The 22,761-nt window shown below is 34.6% G+C and overlaps 1 protein-coding gene across 1 annotated transcript in view; it reads left to right on the forward strand.

Annotated features, from left to right (window-relative positions):
• LOC132552243 (intermembrane lipid transfer protein VPS13C-like) overlaps positions 1-22,273 on the forward strand; it is a 106,462-nt gene extending 84,189 nt beyond the window's left edge. The window contains exons 61-82 of the mRNA XM_060216399.1: positions 558-683; positions 2,900-3,033; positions 3,520-3,658; positions 3,772-3,922; positions 5,713-5,879; positions 6,745-6,798; positions 10,262-10,501; positions 10,890-11,024; positions 11,620-11,771; positions 12,439-12,544; positions 13,892-13,977; positions 14,764-14,806; positions 15,113-15,249; positions 15,520-15,715; positions 16,228-16,303; positions 16,666-16,751; positions 17,899-18,022; positions 19,547-19,670; positions 20,219-20,285; positions 20,860-21,008; positions 21,693-21,822; positions 22,151-22,273. Coding sequence (XP_060072382.1) covers positions 558-683; positions 2,900-3,033; positions 3,520-3,658; positions 3,772-3,922; positions 5,713-5,879; positions 6,745-6,798; positions 10,262-10,501; positions 10,890-11,024; positions 11,620-11,771; positions 12,439-12,544; positions 13,892-13,977; positions 14,764-14,806; positions 15,113-15,249; positions 15,520-15,715; positions 16,228-16,303; positions 16,666-16,751; positions 17,899-18,022; positions 19,547-19,670; positions 20,219-20,285; positions 20,860-21,008; positions 21,693-21,822; positions 22,151-22,273 — 2,745 coding nt within the window. The remainder of the gene's footprint in view (positions 1-557; positions 684-2,899; positions 3,034-3,519; positions 3,659-3,771; positions 3,923-5,712; positions 5,880-6,744; positions 6,799-10,261; positions 10,502-10,889; positions 11,025-11,619; positions 11,772-12,438; positions 12,545-13,891; positions 13,978-14,763; positions 14,807-15,112; positions 15,250-15,519; positions 15,716-16,227; positions 16,304-16,665; positions 16,752-17,898; positions 18,023-19,546; positions 19,671-20,218; positions 20,286-20,859; positions 21,009-21,692; positions 21,823-22,150) is intronic.
• The last annotated feature ends 488 nt before the right edge of the window (positions 22,274-22,761 follow it).

A 22,761-nucleotide genomic window follows, 5' to 3' on the forward strand; every position in this document is an offset into this window, starting at 1 on the left:
GATCTGCTAAGGCAGGATTGCCACTGCTTGTTGCCAGCAGGAGATCCCTTGTTAGTAAGTCTACAGTAAGCACGTCGGTGAACACAAAGGTTTTTATAACTTCGCTCACTGCCATAAGTGTAGATAATTATAGCGGTTGGGTTGTCTATGACAGATATAACAACAGCATGAAGTCTCTTTTATGTAGAAGGCTTCAGGTCACAGTATTGATTTTGATAATTATGTTTGGTGTCGTTGATGTTAAAGTGATTCAAATTCAAAACCAATGAAAGAAGGCAAAATATGTCAAAAATTTAAACAGAGCCCTAAAACATACCAGAAGAAATTGCCTGATTTTTCCTGCATAACTCTATGGTGCTAAAACATAATTTCCAACTTTTAAGGAGATAGGCTTATCAAGGGACGATAATTTAGCTTTTGTTTACATTTCCACTAAAATTGCTTTAAGAGAAGATGGGCTTATTACCGGGCATGGGCTTATTATCAGGAAAGTATGTACTAATTATCTTGATTGTTATTTAAGTGATTTTAATTACCAATATCAATTGTGTCATCAGTGCTGCCCACTGTGGCCAAGGACTACTAGTGAGAAGATGTTCATAAAATATGAAGATAGCGGTGTAGTCTCTGAACATATCCCATTCAACACTCTTCACAACACTGTCCTACGTATGGAACATGGGGTAAGTTTTCTCTCCACAACACTGTCCTACGTATGGAACATGGGGTAAGTTTTCTTTCCACAACACTGTCCTACGTATGGAACATGGGGTAAGTTTTCTTTCCACAACACTGTCCTATGTATGGAACATGGGGTAAGTTTTCTCTCCACAACACTGTCCTATGTATGGAACATGGGGTAAGTTTTCTCTCCACAACACTGTCCTATGTATGGAACATGGGGTAAGTTTTCTCTCCACAACACTGTCCTATGTATGGAACATGGGGTAAGTTTTCTTTCCACAACACTGTCCTATGTATGGAACATGGGGTAAGTTTTCTCTCCACAACACTGTCCTATGTATGGAACATGGGGTAAGTTTTCTTTCCACAACACTGTCCTATGTATGGAACATGGGGTAAGTTTTCTCTCCACAACACTGTCCTATGTATGGAACATGGGGTAAGTTTTCTCTCCACAACACTGTCCTATGTATGGAACATGGGGTAAGTTTTCTCTCCACAACACTGTCCTATGTATGGAACATGGGGTAAGTTTTCTCTCCACAACACTGTCCTATGTATGGAACATGGGGTAAGTTTTCTCTCCACAACACTGTCCTACGTATGGAACATGGGGTAAGTTTTCTTTCCACAACACTGTCCTATGTATGGAACACGAGTTAAGTTTTCTCTCCACAACACTGTCCTATGTATGGAACATGGGGTAAGTTTTCTCTCCACAACACTGTCCTATGTATGGAACATGGGGTAAGTTTTCTCTCCACAACACTGTCCTATGTATGGAACATGGGGTAAGTTTTCTTTCCACAACACTGTCCTATGTATGGAACATGGGGTAAGTTTTCTCTCCACAACACTGTCCTACGTATGGAACATGGGGTAAGTTTTCTCTCCACAACACTGTCCTACGTATGGAACATGGGGTAAGTTTTCTCTCCACAACACTGTCCTACGTATGGAACATGGGGTAAGTTTTCTCTCCACAAACAGTCCTAGTATCCTAAGTTTTCTCTCCACAACACTGTCCTATGTATGGAACATGGGGTAAGTTTTCTCTCCACAACACTGTCCTATGTATGGAACATGGGGTAAGTTTTCTCTCCACAACACAGTCCTACGTATGGAACACAGGGTAAGTTTTCTCTCCACAACACAGTCCTATGTATGGAACACAGGGTAAGTTTTCTCTCCACAACACTGTCCTATGTATGGAACACGAGGTAAGTTTTCTCTCCACAACACTGTCCTATGTATGGAACACGAGGTAAGTTTTCTCTCCACAACACTGTCCTATGTATGGAACATGGGGTAAGTTTTCTCTCCACAACACAGGCCTATGTATGGAACATGGGGTAAGTTTTCTCTCCACAACACTGTCCTATGTATGGAACACGAGTTAAGTTTTCTCTCCACAACACTGTCCTATGTATGGAACACGAGTTAAGTTTTCTCTCCACAACACTGTCCTATGTATGGAACACCAGGTAAGTTTTCTCTTCACAACACAGTCCTATGTATGGAACATGGGGTAAGTTTTCTCTCCACAACACTGTCCTATGTATGGAACACGAGGTAAGTTTTCTCTCCACAACACTGTCCTATGTATGGAACACGAGGTAAGTTTTCTCTCCACAACACTGTCCTATGTATGGAACACCGGGTAAGTTTTCTCTCCACCAGCAGTCAATAATATAACACTGACAGCGTTTATATATGTCCTTAATAATAAGATGTATACAATGTGGTATTTCAGAATATTTTTTTTCTTTTGTTCTAATTAAGAAGGTTGGAAGAATATAAATTAGATATCTGTTCAATGTTTTATACAAATGGAAGTTTGCTACACTTTATTTTTTCTAAGTTTATGTGAAACTTAGTCTCCAGGGATCAGTGCTAGGATATGCTTTGATTTATTTTCATTTCAATGATTGTATTTCATTAGAAAGATGAAGATAAATAGATAAATGAATTACTAACCATCCTAAGTGTACCTGTAATAAAATTCTTACTTATCTGAAATACTAATTGACATAATTAGAGACCATTGCTTTTGTGCTGTTAGGTCTGAAATACTAGATTTTTAGGAAATTTTCTGAATAAATTTATTTCAATATTGATAATGAATTCGTAGAAACTTTGTATTTTTAATGAGTAAAATAAACAATTTAATGTTGCATGCTTTGACTGATAATCTTCGTGTGTTATATTGTAACAGTCCGCCTTGTGTGTCGAAGTGTCCGGTGGAATTGAGACCCCTAGGACAATCACATTCTCTGACTATGACCCAGGAGACGCACCTGTTAGAGTGGAAAATCTGTGTGATGATGTTTTTATCACAATCCATCAAATGTAAGTCCCCTCCCTAACTGATATTGGCAATAATTGTAATTCTATTCCATTCTCAAAAATATTTTTAAAAATTAAAAAAGAAAATGAAAAAATTTGAATCCCTTGAAAATAACATTTGTTTATAACACAAGACGAAGTTCATCTGGGACCCAGTCTACATTTGACCTCGGTGAGGTCTCTGTTTAATCAGTTTGTCCACAATAAATACTTTACCTGTACAAGTTTAATACAATTATGGACAGTATCGATGCAACTTTCCATAAAGGATTCTGAAGAATAACAAATTCTTGACCTCTGCCAGTGGCTTTGGAAAAAGATTTGTACTTAGGATTCAAAATTGCGTACATGCGTTTGAATATAAGCTCTCTAAGACAGGGATATTAGCTGATGTTTTCTTAATCTACAATATTTTATAATTTTCTTTATCAAATTTCGTACCAATTGAAATTTTATCATTCATTAAACCATTTAATGCATGTATTTTAGAAACCAGCATCAGATGACCGTTCTTCCAGCTGATCGGTCCATCCTGTACACATGGGATGACCCCACAGGTCCCAGGAAACTGATGTGGAATGTGTACGGCTGCTCCAATAAGCAGGACTCTGAAGTGGACATCACCAAGGTGACTTGAGAAAAACTTGCCTTAGTCAAAGATTTCATTGTTTGCTTTACAAGTATCCATCAAGAAAAAAGCGAAAATTTGCAGTATCTGTTTATATGTTTGGTTTTTTTTAGGATGGCTTCTACTTCAAGCAGCTCAAGATTCAACTGGTTCAGGAGTCAGGGACTTACAAGTACAGCCCTCAACAGGGACGGCATCACCACGACAGCAGCCCAGAGGGTGGGTCTCTTTCTGGGTTAGCCCAGAGACTGGGTCTCTTTCAAGGTTAGCCCCGAGCACTTTGTCTCTGGGTTATACCTGAGGGGAGGGTTTCCAGTGAGACCTTCTACAGAGGTTACACTGTATAACTATCAGTGTCTCTGGGTTAACCCAGGGAATTGTTTTCTTGTTTCAGTACTCCTACATATATATTGCACGAAAAAATGTTCATAATATTTTCTGTGTAATGCTCTTTTTTCTTTTTTTTTTTAGGAATTCTGTCCCTTTTGTAAGACATATCCCAGCAAGTTCTCCTTACAATTGACATCAAAACTCCTTACAATTGACATCAGAAATACTTACAATTGACATCAGAACTCCTTACAATTGACATCAGAACTCCTTACAATTGACATCAAAACTCCTTACAATTGACATCAGAAATACTTACAATTGACATCATAACTCCTTACAATTGACATCAGAACTTCTTACAATTGACATCATAACTCCTTACAATTGACATCAAAGCTCCTTGCAATTGACATCAAAACCCCTTACAATTGACATCAGAACTCCTTACAATTGACATCAAAACTCCTTACAATTGACATCAGAACTCCTTACAATTGACATCAGAACTCCTTACAATTGACATCAAACCTCCTTGCAACTGACATCAGAACTCCTTACAAATGACATCAGAACTCCTTACAAATGACATCAGAACTCCTTACAATTGACATCAGAACTCCTTACAATTGACATCAAAACTCCTTGCAATTGACATCAAAACCCCTTACAATTGACATCAGAACTCCTTACAATTGACATCAGAACTCCTTACAATTGACATCAGAACTCCTTGCAATTGACATCAGAACTCCTTACAATTGACATCAGAACTCCTTACAATTGACATCAGAACTCCTTACAATTGACATCAGAACTCCTTACAATTGACATCAAAACATCTTACAATTGACATCAGAACTCCTTACAATTGACATCAGAACTCCTTATAATTGACATCAAAACTCCTTACAATTGACATCAGAACTCCTTACAATAGACATCAGAAATACTTACAATTGACATCAGAACTCCTTACAATTGACATCAGAACTCCTTACAATTGACATCAGAACTCCTTACATCAGAACTCCTTACAATTGACATCAGAACTCCTTGCAATTGACATCAGAACCCCTTTCATCAGAACTCCTTACAATTGACATCAGAACTCCTTACAATTGACATCAGAACTCCTTACAATTGACATCAAAACTCCTTGCAATTGACATCAAAACCCCTTACAATTCACATCAGAACTCCTTACAATTGACATCAAAACTCCTTACAATTGACATCAGAACTCCTTACAATTGACATCAGAACCCCTTACAATTGACATCAGAACTCCTTACATCAGAACTCCTTACAATTGACTTCAGAACTCCTTATAACTGACATCAGAATTTTGAAGAAATAAGTTTAAACATTTGTTTACCGCATTCTTGCAGTTGTGTACTGTACCTGCATAACTTCTTTCTCTCATTTTTGGTCCAATGATTTTAATGGAAATTTGTCAAATTTTGAAAAAAAAGGAACCCCCACAAAAATGTCTTTTAAATGATGAACAACACTGTATGTCTTTAGTGACGATAATATACCTTAGAGTGGAACATCATTTTAACATCCTACATGATTTCATCTCTTGAAATCAATATATTTCTAATCATCACTTTTACTTTTAGGAGAGGGTTGGTTAGAATGGTGAATTTAGTCTACAGCACACAGTTTTAGTCAAAATCAGAATTTAAAGTGATCTTATACCCAGGTGTGATTCCTTACAGATGACAGTGATGCTGTGGATTGTATGTACGATAGTGATATAGACACAACAACCCTACTGAAAACAAACTCTTACAAGATGAAAATTTTTTGGATTTCATTCTTGGATGGGCAGCAACGAGTCATTCTTTTTACACGGGACTCCAGAGTGGCTGATGCGGCCCGAATGGTAATGTTCATTACTAGCTTCTGTTTGTATTTTGCAATTTATGGCTATCTCCTTCTGTTTTTGAGGTATTTTTTTGTCATATAATTGTTGTGTTTTACTTCAGATATTTTACTCCTTAAGATGATAATTGTCCGTTTTTTAATCTCATTTCTCAGCCCTTCCCCCCCTTTTTTTCTGCATTTAAAGTTATCTCCCTTTAATCATTGTAACTTCCTATATTTTAGAAATTATCTCCCTTTCAGGTATATTGTCTCCCTTTAGTTTGGGGGACTGTTGACTCCAATGGGTGTGTCTTGACCTTTTGGTTTTGCAATTTTTACCCCAACTGTATTTGATTCCCACCTTTTTTTTGACCAAGCGCCTGGATTAATTGAAATAATTTTGCAAGTCGTTCCTAATATTCCCTTTCTGCCTCCAAATTTACCTTGCTGAATATTCTATGATTATAACCTGATGTGGAACTCATTATGAAGGATTTCATTTAAATTTTTTCCCTTGATTTATCTTTTGTTTGATGCTTTTTCCTAGTATATACCGTATTTATTTTGAAAAATTTCTGTGACTGTAGCAAATCCATAACTGTTGGAAATAAAATATCTTATTCAAAATATATTTTACCACAAAAAAAAAAAGTAAGACCAACAAATTTTGACGATAGCAAAACTTTTCAAGATCTCAATTTTTCCCTGTGCATTTTGAATTTTTCATTAAAGCAAAGTCTGTCTGGGTCAGCTTGAAATTATTGAATAATAATTCATGAAGGAGTGTCATTTAGAATAAATACGGTTGATACATTTAATTTATTCAACATTTACAGACCTTGTGTTTCTATTTTATTTTTTGGACTCAATTACTGTTCAAACAGGCACATGTAAATGATCTGTGTTCACCAAAGCATGTTGGTGGTCCAGCGCCAAAGGTAAAACCACTCCTCCCCACCCTCATGGTCACTATCCCTGGGGCAATAAAGTAGGCCAGAAATAAAATGGGTTTCCTGTTACCGTACTTGTTTACAAAAACTGATAAAAATTGGCAGTACAATAAAATTGTGAAGAAATTAAATGAAACAAAACACATGATTTTTTTCTGTAGTGTCTTGCTTTTGTAGTCAGGTCTACACAGGAAACACATTTCAATGTCATTGACTCTCTTTCCAACTACAGACACAGCTTAATTTCCATCATCTTAAAATTATATTTGGATGTAAGTTTGATCTAGCATCTGTCTTATCTAACTTACATGGTATCCAGGTTTGATAATTTTAGGGGAAAATAATCATTTTTCAAAATCTTTTTCGTAAAAAGTATTGTGGGATAATCATAGTGCTTTCATGAACACATGCTTCATACAGAAAGTCCAGGAACAAATAGGAAAACAACATGGAGCTTTTGAAGGTTAAAAACAATTATTATTTAATATCTTTTGTTAAGTAGATGGAATATTTTCAATATCATTTTTTTAACCATGAGATGTGTACTGAGTCTGTAGTTGATTGAGAGGTTATCTCCCTTGTTTTACAATTTTCCTGTTATGTGATTTGGCTTCAGGAGAAAGCCTGCAGGAAGTTGGAATGTACAGCTAACAACTCTCACTCACTGCTTAAACCATTCTAGTTTCTTCTTCTGTGTATGCAGAAATGTATTTCATAATTATGACAAATTTACATATCAATTATATTTGTCATATATTTTCTCCTCTAACTCTTAATTAGATCATACACTGAAGTCTGTTTATCAAATGACTTTTATTTAATTATAACAATAATCTAAATTATTTGTGTAATTTGTATCCAAATTGTAATTTGTATTTCAAAGTACCACCAATATCTAACAACAAACCAAAGCTTGTAAAGTATTGGGATGGACTTATTTAACAGAACAATGTTAAACTAACCAGTGGAATTTCTCCTGAAACTTCTGAATCAGTAATGTAGAGACAGCTAAACTTACTGTAAGTACCTGAGGGCTGTCAACTCAGTGAAGGATTCATTTTATAATTTGACAGGAAAATTTTGTTAAAACTTTAGTAAAGATTTGCTCATGTTTTTTCAGTCATATTTCATTTTAATCAGAATGCAACAGAGGTATAGTGACTCAGAAAAGAATCAGAAATCAAAATCTTTTTGGTTTTAAATGGCTTATTTGTAAATATAAATATATTTCTTTGACTTAAATCTACTCGTAATGTTTATTTTGAAATTACTTTTCAGAAACATAAAAAAATAAATATTTCATTATAATTCTGATTCTAAACCATTACATCTTTTCTCTGCCATTCAACATGTCATGAAAATTAAATGAAGTATTCAAGAATATTAAACCCCAAAAAATCTCATTTTAAAACTGAAATCCTGTTAAAAGTACAAAACATTTTCATGTCAGACTTTCCATGTATTTTTTTTATAGATCAGTCACCAGCTTACTATACACTATAGATCATGTACCATGTGGATTTTCTTGACTGATGAATGTAACAATAACATTCTGATATCAAATTTGCATTGAACATAAATTTTGCATGCACTGAATTGAATAATAAACCAAACTCAGGGTAAAATTCAGATAATCTGTTATATACTGGAATCAGGGTGTCCATCCTTCTGTCCATAGATAGACATTTGCAAAAACATTTTGTTAAAAAAATACTATTTACATTACCTATGTACATACATATACAAGCTACGTGTATGGGCATGTTCACGGTCAAGTCAAAACACTGTAGCTGCTGCATGAAGGTCAAGGTCAAAGTCAGTTCAAGGTCAGATAGTCTTCTAGTAAAACATGTCTGTCAAATAGAAAGTTAGCTTTGCAATGTGGAGGCATATTCATGCATTCAAACACATTAATTTGAATGATAGTATTTGTAATATAGTTCAAGCATGGACAGAGCATACAAGAGATTCATTTGGCCTGAAGATATTTTAATATTAAACACCTGGCATGAAATGTTTGCGCTGTTTTACGGGTAGATCTGAGGTCAGCTATACAGTATATATGTCATGCAGATTGTATTCCTCATAGATATATTCAACAAGTAGATCTGATTAATCGGCGTTCTATACATATATATGTAGGTAGATCATTAATCATTGGGTTTGCAAAATAACAAAATGTATGGTTTTGATTTTGATAAATTTAATTCAGTAATTGTTAGTTTAGTGCTTCAGAAAGTAAAGTAATTGTAACATATTTAAACTAAATCAATCAAAATAGAATTTAACTTTGTTTACAATTTCTCTTTTTGTTTATTTATCCTTTAAAACTATTTGATTTTGAAAATCTTGTGGAATCATGTTTTATTTTCCACTTTAGTTTTCTATTGAAATTTCACAATTTTGATATTAAATGTAATGTGCCATAATTTCTTATGAAAAATAAATCTTCATCACTGGTATTCATATTATTGTTTTATTGACATCTTTTAAATTCTAAAATTACAGCTAGATTAGCCAGATCATTTTTTTAATATTGTCACTTGGCTTACAGCTAATCAATTCACCAGTGCCCAGTGCTGGCACTATCAGAGGATGGAGATATTATCTGTAGAATTTAGCTTTATCATCATTCAGTGATTTCGTGGGCTTTCGTTCATGTTCACATACATGTTATATAATAATACCATGGTTTGGGGACATATTTCAAAATCTTTCAACAGTATCAATGCAATTTGTGGAGAAGTCTGTTTCAAAGTAGAATCATATTGTGTACTCTCTATTTTGTTTAGAGTTATTTCCCTTTATCTACCATTTGTTAACTTGTCAAGAGGATGAATGGGTAAAGTAACGCTACTTTCAGTTAGAATTTTCCTTTTTTTTTTCTTTTTTCTTCATTGGCACTTTGCACTTCTGGTGACGGGTAAATGTCACCGAATGAAATTTTGGGAAATTTGTTTGTTACTCACTCTAACAGAGTTAATTCCCTTTTTGGATGTCAGTGTAATGGAGTTAATTCTCCTTGTTTGATGTTGGGAGGGGGAACCATTTGATTTATCTGTAGGGAAATACTGGGGGGGGGGAAACCATTTGATTTATCTGTAGGGAAATACTGTCCGATTACCAGGTACATGAATCAGTCTGATCAAACTGAAATATCTTATGATAATGAACTTGAAAAAATCCTTTTCAGAGTGAACACTAACAGTGTTTGTTTTTTGGGAATGTTTATTTTTTCCTACCTACTCAACTACACCATGAATTTAATTTCATTTTCTAATATTTTTACAAATGCTTTGAAGGCAAAGTACAAGTGAATTGGGCTACCAATGAAAATGTGAAGAAAGGTTCATGAGATGAAGAAATCTTGTTAAATACACAGATTGTAGTGCATGTATAATGATATTCCTTGTGATAATTACTGATGTTATATTTTTGTTTTTACACACAGATGAATGAGGGAGAACAGGCGTCGCTGTTAACAATGCTGTCACTGGACGGCTTATCTTTGTCCGTGGTGAGTGAGGCTTATGAGGAGGTTGCTCTGGTCAGTGTGTCAAGCATGCCAGCCATGTGGCAGATTGAGGTCAAGAACAAGTTGAAGGTCCTAGAGGATGTTACCTTAGTGACCTGGTTAGAGGACAAATGGATCCATGGTCTGTCCCAGGCCAGTCTGGAGGACCGTATAGAGGTAGGTCAGAGTTCAGAGTAGGAGCTATGTCAGAAGTCAAGTTTATGGTAGATCAGAGGTCAATAAAGAGGTAGGTCAGAGGTCAAGTTATAGGTAAATCAAAGGTCAAATTGAGAGTAAAAGTAGGTCAGAGGTCAAGTTTCAAGTACTCAGTGTATAGGTATATTTTGATTGAACATCTAGTGATAGAGCAGTGAAAAGTAAGTAATTCGGGAGTCAAGAAGGTGAAAGTTCATAGGTCAGGATAAAGATGGTGATAAAGATGTCAGCATAGAAGGTGAAGATAGAGTAAGGTCATTGTTCTGGGTTAAAATCTAGAGGTCAGTATGAAAGGTGGCCAGGGTTCATGACACCAGTTCAAATTTGTACTTTATTTTTATACTGACAGGTGGATTTTGCCAATATGCGGATGACCAAACCATACATTGGAGATCTGTGTCGTGTTTGTCCACCCGGAATGTTATTTCAGTATCGAAGATCTGAACACCAGACATTTATACATGCCAAAGTTCACCATATACAGGTAAAATTTAACATTATATAGACATGTGTAAAATACAGGTAAATTGAAAATACATAAGACACTGTTGCGAGGTGCATCTGTTTGCTCCGACCATATCTTGATCAGGGGGATATAGTGTTACCCTGATCTGTCATTTTGTATATTTCATTTTTGTATTTGTAATTTCCGCTCACATCCAGATATACCTATTACGTGCATTAAATAACAAATATGCATGGAATATAACACAGATGAGAAACATATTGACTAGGACAAAAATAGACAAGAGCTTCAACATTGTACAAAAGACACATAAGTGAATAGCACCTTTTCGTAATTCAGAGTGAGATACAGTAGAGCCAAACAATGAATTAAACTGCATCATACAGCTGTTTCGTCCTTCTAGGACTCGTCAGTGATGCTAAGGGACTAAAATTTGAAGCCAAGGAGGTGACTAAGGAACTTAGAGAAATTCTTTGACAAATGTGCTAGACTTTGTGAAAATAATGCCATATGTTTCCCCTTTTTGTTTCAGTGACAATAAATTACATAAAAACTATGACCTTGTATGCTGTGACATTAATTAACTATGGTTTGGTGTATGATTCTATTATAGGTCGACAATCAACTCCATGATGCCTACTATCAGACGGTGCTACATCCAGCCCCTATACCCCTAAATATGATCAAGAAAAAGGGCCCAAAACCTTTTATTGAATTCGGTATGATCCGGCGCTGTGTCCCAGAGAACAATGTTGACACATTCAGGTTAGATGTTTGTTTCTGGATCAATGCATTGATTTTCTGTTTACTTTTTAAAGAATTCAAATTTAAAAAAAAAAAAAAAAAAAATTTTTTTTAGATTTTAAAATCTGAAATTTTTTTTTTTTTGATGATGCAACAGTAAGTGTAAACTGTTTGTAATGCTTAAAAGACTCATAATTTTATAATTCAGAATTAAAGAAAATCTGTGATTGTGCCTTCCATTTTGTACAGTTTGTATCAAAAAGCATCCTTTGCTGTAGATCTCGTATACAAAACTTCCAGCTCATCTTTGCCTGGAAATAAGTGCATAAGGCCAAGGAAAATTTTTGCCCTAGATTATTTTACCTCAAACTCAAACTTTTTATTTTTGCCCCAATGTTAAATTCACCCTCAAATATATAGAAGTATTCATTTCACCCACTTTTTAATTATGCCCTCTTTGTAATGGTGAAACATGCAAGTTTTCCAGTATGCAGTCCTTTTGAAACAAAAATGGTGAATTTTTGAAAAATCTTTAAATTCAGGTCAATTTTCTATAAGTTAGCATTTCAAGTCTGAATTTTGCCTTTATAAACTTCTCTTTGCTGTTACCGATACAGGTACAATATTTTATCATTTCTCTATTTTAATGAGCTTAGTTTGTCTAATGGTTTGTATTTCCATTACACAGACAACTACAGGTAATCATCCAGGAATTCAGTGTCCAACTTGACTGGGGATTTATTGAATCCATTCAGGACACATTTGCTGACCTTGTGCCTAAACCAGAATCAGAGGTCAGTTTTTCAATGTGATTTAATCTTGATGAAATTTATCTGTATAAGTACCTTGATTAAAGGGAAAATTTTACTTTTGTTTTTCAGTGACAGCTTTGGTGTGATAATTACTATCCTGCAAATCAACATTTTAAACCATTTATGGAGCAACATTCTCCCAGGGTTATTTTCGCTCTTCCTTAAAAATAAAGTGTTGTATTCACACAAAGAATACAATGATGTATATTTCAGTTTTCATTGAAAAGCTAAAAACACTGCCATTTTTATTTTTCACCTAATTGATAAAAGGTCAAAATGCAAAAAAAATTGAATTGGGATTTAGATTTAGATGTTCACTGTATGTAATAGTACATATGTGATAAGGGAATTAAAGTTGTTGATGTTCATAGGAAAAGTAACAGTTGTAGCTGTTGGCTTTTTCAATGAACCTGATGCTGGAGGTCTGCCATATATTATCCTAAGTCATTAATTGGTCACAATTATGAAAAGCACTTTCAGCTAGGTGTGTAATTAGCTTTGTGAGAAACAAAAACCTCTCCTGGATAGAAATCCAACAAAAACCTCTCCTGGATAGAATTCTAACAAAAACCTCTCCTGGATAGAAATCCAACAAAACCCTCTCCTGGATAGAAATCCAACAAAACCTCTCCTGGATAGAAATCTAACAAAAACCTCTCCTGGATAGAAATCCAACAAAACCCTCTCCTGGATAGAAATCCAACAAAACCTCTCCTGGATAGAAATCCAACAAAAACCTCTCCTGGATAGAAATCCAACAAAACCCTCTCCTGGATAGAAATCCAACAAAACCCTCTCCTGGATAGAAATCCAACAAAACCCTCTCCTTGAATGAAATCCAACAAAAACCTCTCCTGGATAGAAATCCAACAAAAACCTCTCCTGGATAGAAATCCAACAAAAACCTGTCCTGGATAGAAATCCAACAAAACCCTCTCCTGGAATGAAATCCAACAAAAACCTGTCCTGGATACAAATCTAACAAAAAACCTCTGATATTCTCCCGAGGTTGCGAAGATGTGACCTATTCATGAGGAAGAAGTCTCTTTATACACGTTGACTTATCAGAATGATTGATTATCTTAATGATGTAATTATTTCTTGAATATGTTTATGAAAAGAGCTGATCTAGATGTCCTAAACAGAAAGAGTTGTTTTGTATATTGATGTCTTAGCACTTATAAAAGATTTAGTGTTAATTTCCTGATTCTCATTGTAAGACACATGTTACTTGTGACATTTAGGAAAATCCTGTTCTTGTATTTCTTTTGTTTGATATTTCTCCCTAACTTTTGCTCTGTGGTCATGTGATTTCTTCATTCATTGCAGTGTGCAAGATTGCAGTCCGATCTAATTTTAGCACAGAAGCACCTAAATGACCTTGCTGAGGTCAAGGTCAGTTTATCCTCCACACCATGTTTACACATGATCATATTAACATCAATGCATATTAACTTATAACAATTCATTCACATTCGTTAGGGAATCATCATCCCGTTGTTAAAGATATGGACCCAAGAAACTGATTTTTAAAGCTGTCAACTCATACCTAGTTACAACTTGATTATGCTAATTTATGTATCTAAATATCATGTTTAGTATAACTAAAAAGTATGCTACATTGAGAGGTACTTTATCATATTTACACTTTTTTACAACAACAGATATATCACATTTATGAAACAGAAGCATTACAGTAAAAGGTATGACATATTATCAGGAACATCATTATAACAGAAAAATGAACATTAAAACATACAGTAGTAGAAACATTATAATAACAGAATCATTACAATAAAAGGTATGACATTAACAGGAAAACCATTATTACAGATACATCACAATAACAGAGACATTACATTAGTAGAAACATTACAATAACAGAAGCATTACAATAAAAGGTATGACATTAACAGGAACATCATTCAAGCAGGCACATCACAGTTACAGAAATATCAAAAATATAATAAAAAAAAAAATCAGACACTTCTCAACATAACAGGTACATTTGAATAAGAGTGACATGATATATATCAGATACATTACAATAACTAACAAATCATGGTGACATTCATCATAGTTTGAATCTTTTAAAGTGACAAAGCAGTAGTCAGTTGTTGACATATAAAAATGTTATTGAAACCAGGCTTATGTTACTTTACTGTAAATTTCTTGTCCTTTTTTTAACAGGATAGAAGTACAAAACGGATATTCTTTGAGATGTGTAAAATTTCTCCACTCAAGGTAAAATTTATTGATATAACTACAACACATTACTCATCTGACTCAAAAAGGTGGGGAGAATGTCATTTGGAGGGCTTATTGCACGTTAAATAAAGCAATGATTGTTGGTTAAGTTGATGAACAGCAATACATAAGGGTGGGCTTATTACTGAGCATGGGCTGATTTTATGGATTTGTAACTGATATGCATGTAGTTAGAACATGAAATGAAAACTCAGCCTTTTCCTAAATCATTAAAAAATTTGCTCAACAAAATTGCTCATCTCAAACCATTTAATAATGATTTTTTTTTATTCTAAATTTCAGCTACATGTAAGCTTCTCCTTTCGTGGGACACCTCACCTCACAAGGGACGTCCAACCAAATATAACTTCAGATGTTAAAGAGTTCCTCCGTAATTCTGTTGGAGCTACTTTCATTGAAGTAAAGGATGTAGAACTGAAGTAAGTTGAAATGAAACCAATTTGTCATAACATCTGTATTTTGAACAAGCTTTGTAAATGTTATTCTTGTATTATTGGGTTAGATAAACCAGTAATTAGTGAAAAGTAATATGCTTTCTAAAATTTACTAATTTAAAAGTTTCAACATTTTGTCTATTTCAGGAAAACAAAACTGAGAAATACAGGCCTATGGAACCTTTTTCTTTTTACATTTAGAATTATTTTGTCAAAGATTTAATTTTCAATATATATGAATATTTTTAAAACTAGGTTTGGTTATTTTGAGAAACGAGGTGCCTCATTGTCATGGAAACAGTTAACCAATCAGATGGTAGCTCATTACCGTCAGCAGCTGATCCTACAGGTATATGTGGTGGTGCTGGGACTGGATGTACTGGGTAACCCCTATGGTCTGATGCAAGACATATCGCAGGGTCTGGGTGACCTTTTCTACGAACCTCTGCTGGTGAGTCAGATTAAACAACAGCTATTCAAACTTATTATACTCCAGTTATATAAATGTGGGATAGCAGTAATTACTCCACCAGTTTGTATATTTATATCTGTCAGTTCTGCTCTTTCACTAAAATGGTGCCCTACGCAACATCACAGGAAGATCTGAGGTATATTTTTTAATGCTCCCTACCAATGGTGGTTTTTGTTTCTTATAACACTGAGAAACTGAATGGACTGTTTTGCTGTCATTGTGTACTTGGGGAAGACTTTTTTCCCCAAGTTGATCCGGATGGTCCTCCCTTATGTTGTTCAGTGTAGTAGCAAACAGCTGCTACTACAATAAAAACCGCCTCAAAATAACCCTTTTTACTCAGCAAACAGAGATGATGGTTACTTGATAAGGGGAGACAACTTAATATGCACAGATAATTAGATGAAGGCGAGATAATCCAATCTTTGTTAAGTTAAGAATATTTAACAATAATACATGCAAATTTTTTTAATTTATTGTTCCCATTACAGGACACAATTCAAGGAGATGATGAATTCTCTGAGAACATGATCAGGGGTTTCCACAGTGCCATGGGACATATTGTTGGTCAGTACATGTAGTAAGCTCTGTATGTCCAGTACAACCCTAAAGCTGATGCATTGATAACTTCTTATCAGTAGATCTCAAAGACTGAACAGTTTCTCTCCCTCTCTTATTGCTTCTGTTTTAACCAGACAGTTGATTGTGTCCAGATTTTGGATTATTGATTTTATAACAACGTCTGAGATCCGTATTTTCAATGCCAACAATTTGAATCCAGCATTCCTCTGGAGATTTCAGTTTCAATTTTTTCATAAATCATAAATTTCCTTAATTGACAAAAGTTATTTTAAATTATAGAAATATGCTTTTGTGTCATGAGATTTTACCAGATATGTCTATAAATGATTTTATACCTTACTTCACAGGTGGCGGGGCTAATTCTGTAGCAAGGATAACAGGCACATTTGGAGGTGCCCTGGCCTACCTTTCATTTGACAAGGAGTTCCAAAAGGTAATTAATACAGTTAACTACCTACAAGCAGTACAACAATTAAAACCTATACCCTGGCAGTTTCTATTTTTCAGGGCAAATAAAAAAGAAAGATTTAAAAACCAAAAAAAAAAAAAAAAAAAAAGCAAATAATTCAGTCTTCCCCAGTCATAAACTTTTATTTGTCTGAAGATTTTTCACACATTTTTCAAACTTAGTATACCTAATCACCAAGCCTTGAAGTTGTGTTTTCCAGAATATTAGTATTTCTTAGAGTGATTGCCCCTTGTTATTTTCATGATGTTAATCTTGTGGTGAGATTTCCTGTCTAATCTTTTAACCAATTTCTTTCAAACTTAGAAGGCTGAATTATAATGACATGATGTAATGTTTTCATGAACGGCATTTGGATTTGATCGTATTTGGAAGAGTTTTTGCCCTTTGTTGATTTCATTATGTTAATCTTTTCCAGAAATCTCTTTCATTTTCAACGAATTTCTTGAAAACTTTTTAGGCTTAAGCACAACCACGTGATTGAACTTTTAGTCAAGGAGTTGTTGCCTTTTGACGTTTTAGTATTATAAATTTGTGTGGAAATCTTCTTTAGGTTTAGGCCACGAGGGAACAGTTTCAGTCTTGGATCTAGCTTTCTGTGTTGTGGAAATATTCTGATGATTTACTAGTGACCTCTAGTGGCAATTATATGCTATGAACAATGTCAACATCTCACAAACCATTGACATGCATCATACTGTTGCTATGAGACAATTATGTATTATACTCAAATCTTACCAAAATAGACAGACTAGGTGTTCATGAACATATTAAGAGCGAGGTTTTTGTCAGTCATGAATTAGCATTGCTCTGGTTTGCAGAGGATTCTTTGTTTTCAGCCAATTTCTTTGACACTTGGTAGGTTGGCAAATTATATGAGATTGCAGTATTCTTGTGAATTCATTACAACAAACACCCCCCCCCCCCCCCCCATGACATTTGGCTTATAATTATTTCCAATTTTGTATTCTTTTTTATACAACATATCCTGAATATTTCTTGGATGAGCATGTAGTTTGTACCACCGAGTGATACTCTTAGTTTTTTAATTGTTTCCCCACATAGAAAGGCTGATTTCTTCACCATGACTTTTATTTCAATTTGTATCGTGTAGAAACGCAGACGGCGAATGCAACAGCAGCCAGCAGATTTACCTCATAGCATGGCTATGGCAGGAAAAGGCTTCCTAACAGGGATCAAATATGGCCTGACTGGAATCGTGCTGGATCCCTATCAAGGTAGTGTTTGTCAGTTTTAAAGTGATTACAAGTTATCTCCCTTTAACTCTTGTAGTGTATTCCTTACAACTTTGAAGCTCTTTTCAACCCTTCCATTCATATTTCTGAAATTTCCTAAAATTCATCGAGACCCTGCATGTAGCTATTTCTATTAAAATGAACATATCTGGTTAATTTTTACAATACATCTCCTGTTGTGAGTTTGATATTAAATGATTTGAAAGTCTGACAACAGCATTGTGAAGCAGAACAGCCCCTAACAATAAAAATTCATCGACCTTGGATGTGCCATGTTATGTGGCCAAAATTCACATTTGATGTCTGGCTCTGAAAGTCATTTCGATTTATCTTGTCACAATCTAGTAACAAGTTGTGCAAGCCTAATTACTGTACAGTCTTTTACAGAATGCTTTATTCAGTTTTCTCAAAATTCTGAAGACAAACAGTTTAGTCGCATGCCTCAAAATGACCTAAACCTTTTACCTCTAACCTTGATAATCCATTGTCAAAGCCCTTATTTTCGAGGGATTATTGTGTGCTATTTTCACAATAACAATGATATTTTTAAAGAAATATTTCATAACTTCCACGAAAAAATACATCACTGATTATGTATGAAGAGGAAATTAATTGCAATATTAGGTTTCCATACTCACAACAAAGTACCCCACTTGTTACCCACTTATCTATACCTGATGTTGGCTCCTTCCTTTTGAGAAACTTTTTCATCTATTTGAGCAAGAGATAAAACACTGTTTAAAGAGTAACTCATCTTTTGACAGATGGAAATGAACAAGTAAACAATGAATGCTAGGTTTGATCATCCTCCAACTCAAAACTTTGTCTGAATCACATTCAGAATATTTAAACAATCAATAGGATTAGACAGCCAGCTAAAGTTGTAAGACATAAACATAATACACCATAAACAAACATACATACATACATACATACATACATACATACATACATACATACATACATACATACATACATACATTACATACATACACACACACACACACATACATACATACATACATAATACATACATACAGGATGACAGACAGCCAGCTAAAGTTGTCAGACATACATACATAATACAGACATTAATAAGACACAACAAACAAATATACATACATACATACATACATACATACATACATACATACATACATACAAACATACATACATACATACATACATACATACATACATACATACATACAACATACATACATACATGAAACATTTACAAACCTTACATAACATACATACAATTATAAATTTTGTGTTGACAGATTAATCAATTTTAAATTATGGGAGACAACTCTGTTATTTTTTTATACTTTAATGTTATGATTATAAGAAGGTAATTAACAATCCACCAACTTTTCAGTTTATTATGTCTTATGATATTAAATGTCATTGCATGTATTACAAGATATGAATTTTTAAAACAACTTAAAAACCTTGTGGCCTGTGATAATTATTGTGTATATTTCTCCTTATCCTTCTCGCCAGGTGCATCAGAGGATGGTGTGGAAGGTTTCTTCAAAGGAATAGGGCGTGGAATACTTGGCCTAATTACACAGCCTATCGGAGGTGTACTGGACATGGTCAGCCTAGCTTTCGATGGTGTGCGAAGGTAAACATAACAGGCTTTTTTTTCTTGTCATATCTCCATGTTAACATCCATAGTGTTTGTCATATGTAAGGATACCATCCAAGATGTATCCCCCAAATTTTCTATTCTTCTCAAGTATTGACAATTTATGCTTTGAGGTCAGGTTTGGTAGCTGATACAGCACTCACTTTTTACCATCGCAACCACTGTTTGATTTTCAGATTATTTGGGTTGTATGCCATTGAGTTTTCTCTGGGTATGGTGAAGTACAGTGTTTACCCACATTAACAATACACACTACACACCACTCTCGCTACAGTGCCTCTAACTGGGCCTCAGAAGAAATATTGAAAAATTATTTCAAACTTTTTGGTTCCAGATGTATATCATTCTCCCTAACTTGTTTCAATATTGGCCCACAAGATTAACTGTAACCTGTATCATAATGAGGATTTTATCATTATTGCAAAGTTATTAGGAATGGCCCTCATGAATACTTTCATGAAGGCTTTTGTTAGAAGAGGTATTTTCATGTTAAGAGTGATTTTGATATTTTCTGTATGTTTTAGGGCAGCAGAGCTGGAGGGTGGTGTTGTAATGAGAATGAGACTCCCCAGATGTATAGACAACCATAGGGTAAGATCTATAATGAAAAACATGATGCAGGAGCAAAGTCAGATTTTAGATTTAAAAAGTTTGAAAAGGATTTCTAAAAAATTTGATGGCACAGCGTTAACGCACTCGCCTTCCACCTAGAGATCCAGGATTCGATTCTCGCAGCAGACATGATAAGGTATGAGGTCACCTACTTAATCATGGTTTTTTCCCCTGGTTTTCTCCCACATGAAGACCCCCTTGTGCGCTTCCATCTTTGCCAACAAGAGTGAGTAATATAAGCCAAGAGCTTGTTTCACTATTGTAGATAAAGTGTTTACCTTTATATTTTTTTCTCTAAGTAGTCAAACTTTCAAAAAGTTTATAAAATTGGGTTTAAAATTATGCTTTGTGTATTACAGGATTGGAGTTTTTTATCAGCGCCATTTAATGTGGAGAAGGGTAGAAATGTATACTCTCCTCTCATTGTAACTTTGTTTAGACTCCACACTGAAACAACAAGAAATGTTGACCAGAGTTACAAAGTCCGATTTTAGTGACCAATGTATTTTCAAATTTTCTTTTTGTCATAAAACGGAATACTTTTCTGATGCAGGGTCTAAAACCTTACTCTGAATACCGGGCTAGAGGGAGCCACATACTTAAGGGGATAAAGGGAGGCAAGTACTCCAAGACAGACGTGTTCAGAAACTTCGCTCCCCTAAGTCATGAGGATAAAGCAGATTTAGTTTTCATTACAAACAGGTATGTATACATCAACAATGCTGGGTGTGATCCCAAGGGAAAATTCTTGGGGGACACCATGTGAAAATACTTAGGGAATATAGCAGGGCTGAAATGTTTGTCGAATCAAATTTTAAATTCATAATATTCCTTCAAATGGTTAGAAATTTTGAACAATGGAAGGCTTATAATATATTGAACCAAATTCTTTGTAAAAATGCACCTGATTTTAATTTGGGTTTTAAAGAGAGCAGTTAATTGTGATTTAACGCTTTAGGGTCGGAAATTGTTTCTGTCACTCAGCACGCTTGTTTGGTTCAGTCGTTGAGTCAACGTGACATACCGTACTAGAGACCTTTGGTACAAAATCCCTTGTGCTGTGCTATATAGAGTCTTGGGCTGAGATTAAGAAAAAACGTTGCCAGAGAATCGGCATATGCCGATTGGACTCCGCCCGGCAACGGGCAGAGTCGCGGAGACGAAAAACCTCCATCATCATCATCATCATCGATTAAGAAAATCAGAAGAAAAACATATGTATGCCACTCAACAGGTAGAATCTTTAGCTCAGTTGTTTTAAGAGCCTTTGGTGATCATATCAGAGACCCAGGTTCGAATCCTGTCAGGGCTTTATTCAACAAGAATTGATTTTTACCAGTTACTTCACTGTTTTTTATATATAGGTATTCCTCTGTTATTTTGTAGACATATCTTATATCTAGAGAAGTGTCGCTTCTCTGGTGGTTATGATGTGGAATGGGAAGTGGAGTTGAAGAGCATTCTGGGAGTTCCAGCTCTGATAGAAGATGAAAAGAAGTTGGTGATTCACTTAAAGGTAAGATGGTACAGTCATTCTGATTGGTCACAAGTTAGTGATACACTTAAGGTAAGATGATACAGTCATTCTGATTGGTCAGTTATTAAAAGACAGAAAAGTACAATGTGGTACAATGGTCAGTTAATGATATGATACTACAGAATTGATTAAATTATTCTCAACAATTCTGAAATATGTAAATTGAATTCAAATGGTGTTTCAATTGTTTTCAATTTAACTGGAAAATGAATAGAAAAAAGGGGGGGGGTTAGTGGTAAAAGTGTGCTGTTTTCTGAAATTTCGTATGGCATTGTAAAACATTTTGCTTAACATTTTTCTATTTCAGGATAACACAGGCTCCCTTTTCAGTGACAACAATGTTGAGATCACCAGTCTAGAAATTGACATTCTGAAATGGATCCAGAAAAAATTAGAAACAGTCCTCAGTAATCAAATTTACAAAGTCTGACATGAAAGTGGTCTGTCGTTGGAGGCTAATGATTTTCTATCATGCAGATCTGAAACTGGACAAAAGACTTTCTCTTTCAAATAACATGATGACTCGTTTGATATTGACGTCACAAAGTTCTATATCGGTGAAATGCTTGCAAAGGGGAAAATATAACTCATCTTTAATTCAAAGCTTGAAACAGGAATAATTCAAGAAACACATGTATATTCATTTCTTGATAGGACTTAAACCTGTACAGATTGAATTGATACTTATACATGTATGCCATGAATATTTCATCAATTAATTAAGTCATCTAATTAATCATGCAAATATATGTTATTAGTTATTTTTGTTTGTTTAACAATGATACAGAATTGATATTATCTTGTACTTAACATACTACATGAAATCCTCTAGAATTATTGTAGGAATTTAAATAAGCAATTGTAGGATTTCCATATTGTAAGAAAACAAACATAGAAGTTTGAATCAAGTAGACTATC

The sequence above is a fragment of the Ylistrum balloti genome, unplaced genomic scaffold (assembly GCF_031769215.1).
Source record: "Ylistrum balloti isolate Yb309-2 unplaced genomic scaffold, AGI_CSIRO_Ybal_v1 Utg369630, whole genome shotgun sequence".
Classification (NCBI taxonomy): Eukaryota; Metazoa; Mollusca; class Bivalvia; order Pectinida; family Pectinidae; genus Ylistrum; species Ylistrum balloti.